The 12357-nt window shown below is 35.2% G+C and overlaps 1 protein-coding gene across 2 annotated transcripts in view; it reads right to left on the reverse strand.

The window, feature by feature from the left end:
* Positions 1–11134, reverse strand: part of LOC131079818 (E3 ubiquitin-protein ligase BRE1-like 2) — a 77415-nt gene extending 66281 nt beyond the window's left edge. The window contains exons 1-13 of one of the 2 annotated variants that reach the window (XM_058017869.2): positions 10925–11134; positions 10654–10759; positions 7824–7985; positions 7594–7702; positions 7107–7340; positions 6772–6939; positions 6317–6510; positions 6057–6140; positions 5793–5912; positions 5513–5699; positions 5225–5385; positions 5033–5104; positions 4842–4918 (exon numbers count right to left, since the gene is read on the reverse strand). In XM_058017869.2, coding sequence (XP_057873852.1) covers positions 4842–4918; positions 5033–5104; positions 5225–5385; positions 5513–5699; positions 5793–5912; positions 6057–6140; positions 6317–6510; positions 6772–6939; positions 7107–7340; positions 7594–7702; positions 7824–7985; positions 10654–10758 — 1673 coding nt within the window. In that variant the 5' untranslated portion in view covers position 10759; positions 10925–11134. Of the gene's footprint in view, positions 1–4841; positions 4919–5032; positions 5105–5224; positions 5386–5512; positions 5700–5792; positions 5913–6056; positions 6141–6316; positions 6511–6771; positions 6940–7106; positions 7341–7593; positions 7703–7823; positions 7986–10653 lie in introns of both variants that reach the window. The other variant, XM_058017861.2, reaches the window with a different exon arrangement.
* Positions 11135–12357: the final 1223 nt, after the last annotated feature.

Genomic DNA, 12357 nt, shown 5'->3' on the forward strand with positions numbered 1-12357 from the left:
TATTTGTGTTCTGATCTCTTTGATAAATGTTCGTATCATTTTTCCAGATTTTCTTATAATTCTGACTTAGGTCTGCTCCTAAATCTGCTTCTAATGCTCCAGGTATTTTTTCTATTCCATGGATCCTTCCTTCTCAAATGAAAACTTCTCCACTTTATATCCTCCAATGTGAGGGAGAGACACACCTCTTCATCATGTATGCCCTTTGGCAAGAGACGCGCCCTTCACCCTTAGCACCCTTTAAAAGAGTGCAACTCTTTATTATTTCTGCCCTTTGAAAGGGACACAACCTTTCACAATCAGTTCTGCACTCCTTATTCAAATCAGATCTGCACTTCTGACTCCCAAAAATTATCCCCCTCAAATGAGGTTCTCTTCTCCCTTTTATATCTCATGTTTGAGGGAGTCACAACTTTCCATTTCATGTCCTTGCCCATTCATTAACTTAATTAAAATTTAATTATATTTAATTTATTCTTTTATATTTTTATTTTTATTTTATTATTATTATTTACCATTAAATTCTATTTCAAAGTGGGGACATTACAAACTAATCATTAATTAGGTCCTATTCACACATTGTCACATGTTAAGTTTACTTAGGTCTTTAGGAATCTTTCTATTAGTCTCTAGTGCACATGTGATCTTATCTTTAGTTGTCTCATGACAGAAGATTAAAAATTTGTCACAATCTTGTCTTGTCCCATCTCTCAAACTTTCCTATTTAAGCAAGGCCTCATGTGTATATTATGTAAGTAGCACCATTCATCTATTAATGATCATTGTGTCATTATTAGAGTCATAATCAAGCAAATTATTCTCTTACACTACTCTCTTGTAGAAGGCTATCTTTGATATTGCAAGGAAACTAGAAGCTTGAGTCCTTGTAGGACTCTTACATGATATTAAAGTTATCTTTAATCATTAAAAGTGAAATACAAAATAGAATAACTAGAACCACTTGAACTACTTTCCAACCTATTCACAATAAACCTATGCAGAAGTTCCTATCTGAGATAAAAAAACTCAGCAGTGCCAATGCTTCACAATATCAGTGAAGCAAACTTAGTGTCATTTGTACTCCCCATAAGTTACAATCAATTCCACTGGCATAAATAAGGACACTAAAACTACAAGAAACTTCGGCAGAATAAGCCGTTAAATGATTGCCAAGAGGATCAAAGACATAATCAGTGCCTTCCTCAAACTCACTAGTTTTCAATTTCTTGAGCTTTTCTTGATTATCATGAAATTGAAAGTAAATCTAAATATTGAACTTGGTTTTGGGCCTATTCACTCAATTGTATTTCTGCTATATAAAAATATTTAGTTAGATTGGGCCTCCTACCTTCTTTACCTCCCTTTTTTCAGCTATTCATAAATTTGAATACTTCTGCATAAAACATGACTTCCACTTTGGCTAATCTCCTGCCAAAAATTTTAACTAATGATGCAAAACCAAAAAATAGGGTCTATCAACTTCCACTGAAGCTATGAACCTTATGTGAAAAAGAAATCTCGAATAATTTTGCAAAATTAATATATTGGCATTTATCCAAAACACTTAGTTTTTATAAAGAAGACTTTGAAATGCATTTGTGTATGGATTCAAATAATAAAACCTCTCTCCTGGATTCTCAAACATCTTAAGATTCTGAACATTATATGGCAGCAGTCACTAGCCACTTAACATTATTGCTTTTTGTGCAAAAGTAGTGCCATTTCTACCCAATTGAGACCGTTGATATCAAAATCCTTTCCAGCAGATCTCTGATCAAAGTTACTTTATAGCATATGCATATGATGGAATTTTTTCCCCACAAGTATTCCTCCTAATTGATCACTCAACCTAACTCAAAAGTTAACATGGACCCAGAAGCAGTTATGATTGGAGAAAAGCCATCATATCACTTAAAAGATGATCTAATATAATGAAAATCTTAAGGATATCACAATAACAAACTGAATGGTCATTTTTGGGATCCCTAGTAAACAGCTGCAAACCATTATATAATCAAGAAATAATTACCGCATTTGAAGTTAAAAAAAAAGTGGAAATAAAACCTTTTGATGGGAAGATATTGGATCAGTTTGAATGCAGAAAAAATCTGTCAAACAAAAAAACAAGTTAAGTTTTCCAGCTTCAACACGAAACTTGATGGCCATAGCAGTCGCAATCTCGAAAGAATTTCAGGTGACCACAAGTAGTTAGCAGAGGAAGCTGATGATCCCACTTTGGCTTCTTCATCTTGTCAATCTTAAGCTATTCTTTGGGGAGCATGGAATTGAGCTGCAGAGATGTAAGACAATAATCATTTGGTAAATTCTTGTACTGCAGTTTCTGAAGTTGAGCATGGGAAGTTTGATAATTTGCAGGCAGATTGACTGGTTTATCATGCTTGTAAGAATGCAAGAAATACTTTCCACTATTGCACCGCCTTCTGACTTAGGCTGCTGCCTGGAAAAGTTGATGGCCAGACCCCTGTCGCCTTTAAAGCTTTGGAGCTGAGGCATTAGTCCCTTGGATTTAACACTTTTGACTCATGGTAGTGAAGGCTCATTGTACATCACTCTTCTTTGAGGGAAAGCAAATGCATTTGAGAATGCTGCAACAGATCAAAGAATGAAGCCTGGCGGTTCTTTTTTAAAGAAGGATGTTTGTAGTGCCCCTTCCTTCTCTATTGGGGACAAATCAATGTTGCACCAAGACGGGGGTACTTGGAGACTTCGGAGACTGGTACCAGTATGGCTATTTTTCAAAATATGAGACAGGGGTACTTGGAGACTTTGGAGATTGGTACCAGTACGGATATTTAAAAAAATATGAGACAAGGTTTACTTGGAGACTCCAATCTTTTTAATATAATTTAACAATTTATAGAAAATCTGAAAATAGGTGTATATTTGTAAAGCTAAATACGAATATAGACAAAGGGTATAAGGAAACTGAAGGCAACCGCTCAAACCAACAAGTTGAATGTTTCAACACTGCAAATCCTTTTGCTATTCTGTGTAATTATACGTATGAGAATGTGGACATAGATTATATATATGAGAAATGTGAATATAGATTATATATATGAGAATATGAATATAGACATACTCACGAGAATGAAGAAAGAAAATGCATTCATAGGAATATTTGAATTAAGAAAGAAAATGTATATCATGGGAAAATTCCCAACTCTCAACGATCTAATAGAATTCACCAACATTGTGTATACCGCAAAATCTACATAAAGGACTTAAAAGAACAACAACAACAATATAGAAAATGTGAGTATCTTTTGAGTTTTGCATTGAACTGCATATAGCCAAATGGCAAATACTTGTGGTCTTGTTAGCTCCTGCTGGCTCCTGTCCTTCATTGGCTCCTGTTTTCCCTTCTGTGGTGTGTTTATTTTCCAGCTTCTGGGTGCATTTAACTTTTAATTTTCAGGGATTTTTGTTTTATTTGTGTAGGAGACAGCAGTTGAAAGTCTCCTGCAATTGGAGACATCTCAGGCAAGGTCTCCGGTACTGGAGATGTGTCTTGGTCTCCGAGACACGTCTTCGTGCAACAAAAGCTCCTTCCATTTTGATTCTCCCTGAGGAGTGAGTGGCCCAATTCTCTTCATAGCAGGCAGCTAAATCTTTATTCAGGAAGTTTGTAGGGTAGATTCATGACCAAGCTTCACTTTTTCAGGCCTGAAATAGAGTTACCCTCCCTTTTGGCTCTTCTGAAGGGTTTTTTACTTCTTCACTTCCATGCAGTTGAAGCAAGAGATTTTGTTTGGAATAAAGAGTCATTATTCTCTGGAAGATCGGGCATGTTTCTTAGCAGCAGGCTGCACTTTCCAATCCTCAAACAAGGTTAACTTCTTGAAAGTCCACTTTTGGATTCAGTACTATAATCTCCCCTAGTCTTTAAATTGGCAAAGTTGATCCAGTTGTTCTCAGAAAAGATTAGTTCCTTTGCAATTTTGAAATCTGATTGGGATGGTTCCATTGGTAGCTTTGCAAGATGGTATGTATGCTAGTGGATCTTTCCTGTCCTATTATCCATTTTATTTAGATCCAATCCTCTCAGGGCTCATAACTGCAGTTTGCGGATTTTGGGAGCATAGATTTCAGATGTTTTTTGTTGTAAAAAGCTTGGGCATCAGACATTGGATTGATCCTCTGTTCAGCAGGGTTCAGTTTAAATTGCAATATAGAGTGCCAAACGTGGACTTTGTCAAAAGGACCCATGGATGTTTTTTGTCTCTTCAAGTGTTCCCTCAGTGGTTTCTGTGGGCAAGTTCTGTGAAGCTGCAAACTACGGAAAAAAACAGGAAGCATGGGGGACGCAAATCAGAAGTTAAAAAAACTTCACTCAAAGTGCAGGAAGTGATTGGAAAGCACCTAATGAAACAATGGAGCAACTTCTCTCTTGCTGGAGTTGGAGACTTATGTCTGCTTATGCCTAAGTTTGCCTCTCCAGTGTTTTTTTTTTAATTGGTTACTGTTCTTCCTTGGCATGTCAAGAGGAACTTTATTATTTAGGTAGGGTGCATTGCAACCTTTGGGGTTATTTCTAGCTTTTTGTTCAATCTGTTACTTTGGATTTTATTTTGTATCTCTGTCTTGTTTGGTATGGCTGAGTACCCCAATAGCTCCCTCTCTATTTAATAACAAAAAAAAAGTTCAAGAAATGGTATCAACCAAAAAGATTAATGTTAAATGACAAGCAGCATAAAAATTAAATATAGTCATCAATATGTTTTACTAGTTTGTAATGTTATTAGCTACAGACTACAAGATTATAAATGACAGACAAAGGCAGCTTTTTTTCTGCTAACAATATTTCAGTTGATTCTTACCTAGAATCTGTGGACTCCCGCCCATACATCTCTAGAATTAACTTTAACTCTTGCTCAGTCTCCCTTAATTCTGTAACCTACATCAATAAGCCCACACAATGTATTGAAAAGTAGAAAAGATGCAAGTCATATAATGTTTCAAGTAGTGGAGTAAACTAAAGCTTGTACCAAATTTTTGAGGATAAGCATACCAGATCTTGCAATGATTTGATTTCAGAAGCTTGGGAAGCACATTTATCTGACAAATTCTTGCATTCAATTGACTGCATTACCAACATCAATTCATTTTTATTAGAGATTGACATATTAGTTTACCCTTAAAAAAAATTAAAACATCTTTCTATTTAATTTCATTGTGGATAAATAGATGTTACAATCATTACCTTTCTATTTAGTATTCTTGTAAGGGAATGAACCTCTGCTCGCAGTGAATGGACTTCACAAGCTGCCTCCTTAAATTTATTTAGATGTGCTTGCATCATTCCCATTTCTTTGTGTAAAGTCGAAATCATAACTTTGAACTCGCTAATTATGTCTTTCCTTCCTAGAAAAGTTCCAAATGCATTTATCTCACAAGATTAGATTTTCTGCATGCAATGCAAAGAAACATTATAGATAATTTTTGCTTTTACTTTTCATACATCACTGCAGCATTTGTTTGGAAACTATACCTGACTCTTGTAAAGCCTCTTCTAATCTGTTCTCAAATAAATTCCTATCATTCATGCAGTCTTGTAAGTCAGCCTCTAGCTCTGCTACCCTGGTTTCAGAAATAGCAGCTGCCCTCCTTACCATATCAGAGCTTTCAACCTTCAAGTTCATTTCCTTTTCCCGGCGCACTAAATTATCCCTTTCAGCCTGGCACAATAACTCCAAATGATATATTAGAGGCACTGGTGTAGATCTATCAATCTTAATTTGAAAGCAGACAAAAGTTTAATGTTGGTAAACCTGCAATGATTCCACCATGGACTGATAGCGATCAACTTCAGCTTTCAAGCGCTGAGCTTGGTCATTCAATAAAAGGTAAGGTCTAGATGATAAAACAAGTTTCTCATTGTTTAAAGTATCCTGTAGAGAAAAACAAAACTATTATGAGCACTAACAGGAAAAAAAAATTATATTATATGTATAGCAGGATATATACAAAAGCCATCTGATAATTCAAACTTCTAACTGATTTCAGCATAACAAGGCCGTACTTCAAAATACTACCTGCATGTTATCCATCTGCTGTGATAACTTCAACTTCTCATGATGTACCTCTTGGAGCTCAGCTAATCGATTTGTTGCTAAGGTCTATAAGAAATAAGAAACAAATGCAACAACAAAACAAGTTCAGACTTTATTCACAATTGACATCACTGCCAATTATATTCATAATCTTGTTATACGGTAATCAAAGGTCCAAAAGAAACAATTGCTAGTAATTGCTACACAAACTATTTCAAAGTTGCAGAGAACAGTCACTTCACCTTGAATTCTTCCAATGCTGCTTCTGTCTCCCGCAATTTTCTTGACTTCTCCCCAGATCTTTCTCCTGAATCATTCTTATTCCCCAAGTGTAAACCTGGGAAAGATGCTCCAAGCGATGCATCCCTCTGCGATTTCAGGCTTGCAAGTTTGCATTTGCTTTCTTCAAGGTCTGCCATGGTCTCATCCAGCACACCTTGAAATACATAAACAAAAAAAGCCATTCATGTCGAGTCTTTCCTCATTTTTGTGTAAAGGTTTGCAGAAAATCAACATCTCATCTAATGCATGCAAAGCTCATGCAGCATTCATAACAGACGACACGTTTAGGTGTCTAATGGCAAATGACTTTGGTCTAACATTTGCTTATACAACAGCTTCAAGAAAGATGGGAATATATAATGTATCTAATAAGTTCTGTAAATAGTTACATTAGTGCAAAATATGCATAATTTACCTGTCAATCGTTTTATCTCAGACTGATCCTTTGCATGATTGTCACGCAGAATCCGAACCTCATTTGCATAATGCTTATGCTTCAAGTGAAGTGCATCAATTGCAGCTCGCAAATTTCTAATTTCTTCCCTTAAGTTGTCATCATTACTTTGAAGTTGTTTGCTGGCCTCTATAAGATGGAAACATGTGTTAAACTCAAACCATTTTATCCCTACATATTGTTTTTGGCCAAAAGAATCACATGCTGACTGCTGAAAAAATAGACTAGTTTCACCATATTTTCCAAAAATGCTACCAAAATTCTTCAATTAAAAGGCATTTTTTAAGAACCCTCACCATCTTCGGTCAGCCTCCCTCGTAGAATTAGGGACAGTTCCTCATTTCTAGCACGATGAGAATCAATTGCTTTTATTAAAATTTGCATCATGTTCATTGTGGATGCATGCCTTGTCATAAGCACATTTTCTACCACATTTGTGGAAGCATTTGTAACATTTATTTCTGAGTCACTTGCTTCCAGAAGCCTACACAAAAAGGTTGCCTCAGGAGGGCATGATGCACTCTTGCCATCTGGAAAATCAATTGAATGTATATTTATTAGTATGTTACAAGGAATTGATACCTTCAATAAATCAAATAGAAACCTTTTAGTTCATAGAACTCCAAGTACCATAAATGAACCTTTATACTCAAAAAATTTGATCAAATTAATTTAAATCAAATCAAATCAAAAACATAAGCCTATGTGATACCGAGGTTTTTCCTTTCATAAGTTGGAGAAGATAACAAAGTTAGCCTAAGAAAAAAAGGAGTGCTGCCTTACTTTTAGCTAAAAGAATCTCGCCTTCCAAAGTTTCGGAAGTGTCCAAAATCTTAACTCCATTTATGCAACCTCCAGCTCGTATTGCAAGCAATTCCAGGTCATCCACCAGCTAACATAATTTGACATTTATCAATACCGCTAGGCTCTTAGCAATTGAAATGAAAGACCACAAAAAATCTATCAAAATAGAAAAAATCTCCAGAAAAAGGGAAGCGAAGCTTGAAAGGTACCTGATTCCAAATTCTGTTTACCACCATAAGTGTGTCATCATAATTAGCCTGTTTGTTTTGAAGTTGATTAAACTTGCTTTCCAAGGCATGAAACTCGCTTTTTTGAGCTTCTAATTGTTGAGAAAGCTTCTGATTCTGATATTGAAGAACTGCCGCATCAACCTACAGGCAATATAAAAATTGCCAAAATGATCAGAGTTTTTCCAAATGCCTCTTTCTGTAGATTACAGAAATTTTATCACGTTGTACACTAGACTTCATATATTGAGGAGTTAGCTGCAGTCCATAGTCAATGATAAAGAACAGAAAAGAACAAAGAAAGAAATATGAATAACATTTAAATTTAGTTGGATGATATGAGCCCTAAATTTAAAACATGCTTGAAGAAGGTCCTATTTCAAGTGAGCTAGATAATAAGATGAAAAAAATAATAAAGGGATTCACCTGCTGCATTGAACCAAACAACCATTGCAAGGATCCTATTTTACAAGTTTTGCAATTGGTATTTTATTTCAAATTGCTTTGTATCAACCAGTGCAAATGTCTTAAACTGAGCTATGTCACTTTGTACATAAAAGTTCTGTGAAGGAAAAGATATTAAATTTGAGCAATTTGTGGTAGCTATACTGCTGATTCCAAAAATGAAAAAACTTAAACTAAGAAACAGTCAATTCGGTGATAAGTCATTCCCTCCATGTCTTTCACATTAACTATGGACCCTTTTAAGAAGCAACGTAGAGATCCTTTGGCTCTTACATAGAGATCAAGCTACTTTGCACTGACAAGTACAGAAGCTCATCTTAGATTGTGCAACTTAGCACTGACTCATAAAATAAGAAATGCTTTTGTCTTTCAACATACAAAATCTGTTGAGCTATTCAATCAAGATGAAAAGGATAAATTTGACTTCTGTTTACAGATTTGAAAGCTTTCTTCAAGTAAGTGAAGACCTATGTTCAGAAATTAATTTTCCCTTCCTCCCAACTATGTTCGGAACTTATTTTTCCCATGTTCCTAATTTAATCCACAAGATCTTTATTTTTTACTAATTGAGATAATTTTGTCACCGAAAAGAAGCCTTGGACCTATAAAAACTAGTGCAAAGGTTTTTCTAACTTAACCTATTAATTTACAAACTAATGAAAATCAATACAATTATTTGATTTCAATCAAAATTAACAGATTTCTAAGCTAATAAAACAAGACTCTAAATCACCTTACCTTGTATTGTCTGCAACTGTGAGATGGTCGAAAACAATTTTAAACAACCCTGCCTGCTACTTCAAAACTTTAGAAACCAATGAAATAGTGAAAAGGCACTGCCTTAAACCAATTTTAGTAATGGTTATAATTATCATGCTATTATAGGAATTTCACACAGCTCACAAGATTCCACTCCAACAAGGCTAGACCTTGAGACATGCAAAAGGGTAGAGATCTGATATGAGGTCTGTGTATGGGTAGAGATCTGATATGAGGTCTGTGTATATTTTAGTGCAAGTGTCTGTGTCAAACAGAGAAAAACTATGGAATATCTTATCTTATATTATCTAGACAAAACAATTATTAAATAGTGTCACTCACACTTGTACAAACCTTAAGGAAAATTACCGGACACTTAGGCAGATTTAAAGGATCTCACTGGACACTCTAAATACCTTAAAGAACCTTGCCATCTACTAATAGTACATGTAAATGATTTAGTATGCTGAATATCATCAACTACTCTAAAGGCCCTTGCCAGCTTTAGAAACCTTATTGATTCTGAGTAACTATAAAAAAAAACTTAAGAGAACCTCATCAGCTACTAAAAATTTAAAAGAGCCTCCCCGTCTAGTCTAAAAACACTAAAGAAGCTCGATGCTACTGTGAAGATTTAAAGAAACTCATGGCTACTACAGAAGCCTATGAATAATCGTTTTGAGCTTTTGATAATATTAAGAAAGAAACAAACCTCAACAGAGCACACAAGCTACTCTAAACCAAAGAACATTCTATTAAATCTTTCAGCAAAGGATCTTGACCTTCCGGCCCCCATGGTAATTCCATAAGGCTAACATAATAATGTGATCTCAAATCTTGCATTTGAATTTCCTGATAAGTAGCATTAACAAGCCTGAAGATATAAATGCCAAATTCACATGATACGTGTAGGTTTCAGTTAAGCTCCGGAGTCTGCATAACATAAAACTCAATATTCACAAGAATTTACCTACAGATAATTCATAATACCCGTTTCGCTACGCAGATCAAACAACACAGTAGTACAGAAATTTAACCTAGTCTTCAGCCTCAACAAAGCAAGCAACCCTAAATTAAAGGAAAATTCTAACCAACATTCCAGTCAAAGACTTCAGTCTTCAAGCCCTGGCAACGATTTGAAAAAGCTAAAAACTAATGTAAACTTCCATATTGAAGTTGAATTCACCAATAAGTAGCATTTACTATCCGAAGTCATAAATTTTAGCAGCTCACATGACCAACAGCAAAGAAATAAAGACCACACAACAGAAAACATTCATGTTGAAGTTAATCACGTATACCAGAAAAATTTCTGCAATATTCAGAGAAAATTACCAACGCACAGGAGCCATTTGACTACATAAAGCAAGCCACGCAGTAATACACTGACCTAATCTTGAGAATCGAAATAACTAGCTTAATAAACAAATAAAAGCAAGCGGTAATACAATACGGTAAAATTAAAAACCCTAGAATGAGAGAAAAAAGCGAGCAAGCATACCCTAGAGCACAGTAATATTGAATTGGCTCAAAATAATTACAAAGAGAACCCTAATTTTCACAGAAGCATGAGCTAAAGCTAACTGACCTTTTTTTCATCCGAGGAGGGAGCGGGTGGCTGCTTCTTTACAACGGGAGGGCTTATGGAATTTAAATTGCGTCTCTTGCGCTCTGGCTCACCGGTGCTCCCCATGCTGCAGCCCCCAGTCACATTATAGGCTCCACGCCAGCCGCAAGGACGATATTTTTACCACTATTTTGCAGCAACTTGAAAAGCCTAGCTTCTTCCTAGCTCAGAAAACAAAATAAAAAAAATGCTTGCAACTTTAGCAGAAAATAGCTGATAATTTAGGCAGAACCTGCTGAAAGTATGGGCTCCTTGTACGCTGGATCGAATTGGCGGGGCTCATGCGCATATGACCCTGCAGCAAACCACAACCACACAGGCTTTCCTTCCATCCATACAAAGGGAGCGCAAAGCGTGTCTAGAAAATGAATAAAAGCAGACGACGATAGTATAACAGGGCACGGTACATAAAAGAGGAGAGAGAATGTGGGCTTAGAGAGAGAATATTAATTTCGCTTTTCAAGTCATATAAATGGAAAGGGGAGAGAGAATATGGTCTCCGAGAGGCACAGTTAATTTCCTGTCTTTGTCTATTCATTAGAGAAATTGTGGAGATGACACTCCCCAAGTCACGGGGTTCCCGAGCACCCGAGCCTAAATTTGATGGCCGTATGGATTTTTGAAGAGTTTATGGTTACATTGAATCATTTTTAATGAATTTAAGAGTGATCCAGTATCGTTGAGTATAAGGCTTTTATATCATAGGATGAAGGTGAGATTGTATCTCGGAAACTTTTGTAAAATGTATATCTTTTACTACTTAACTCTCATTGAAAAGGTTTCAATCTAATGTTCATGTTCTCATATCAAATAGTAAAACAATCTTGTGGATGATATAAAATTCTTCATAATAGTAAAAATAAAAAAATAGATAAGAATAGTTAAATAAGTAATTAATTTATTATTTATGTTTTAATATTGAAGAGTAATTTTGAATGAATAATTATCAATACAAAATTATTTGACAATGAGAGTTGACTATCAAATTTAAGCTTTACTAATTGATAAGGTTAATATCAAAGTTTAACAAAATTGAGCAAAATAATAGTAAAATGGTAAGGTTTATTCATAAGGAAATAAAATGCACACTGCAATTAATTTGGATCTTAATACTTAATTAGTTAAATAGTTTGGAACTTGGATATTGGTAAGTGTAAGGAGAAGTTTAAACAATGTCTAGTTTGTAGGAAGTTTTGGTAAGTATAAGGAGAAGTTTAAACAATGTCTAGTTTGTGGGAAGTTTGTTGTGAAGATTGATCACAATAGTTTGAAGTTCTTTATGAATCAAAGGAACTTGACTGACTCCCTACAAAAATGGGTAAGCAAGTTGCAAGCATATGGTTTTGAAATTGAATAGATGAAGGGTAAGGAAAATGTGGTAGTTGATGCACTTTATAGGAAGCCCACTTTGTATTCTTAGTCCACTAATTCAACTGATCGGAAAATATTATGAGTATGCTAAGAACTTATTTGCTACTAACATTATAGGTGAGTTAGTGGAAGATGATACATGCACGATGACTTAAGGGCTTATATACTATAAGAAAGTGATATTTTTAATGTCATAATCAATTATAAAGGAGAAGATATTGAGAGCTTTTTGCAATACATCCTTGGCTAGTCATTGAGGGTATTATAAGGCTTACAAGCATATCTACAAGAGAT

The sequence above is a fragment of the Cryptomeria japonica genome, chromosome 6, assembly GCF_030272615.1.
Source record: "Cryptomeria japonica chromosome 6, Sugi_1.0, whole genome shotgun sequence".
Lineage (NCBI taxonomy): Eukaryota > Viridiplantae > Streptophyta > Pinopsida > Cupressales > Cupressaceae > Cryptomeria > Cryptomeria japonica.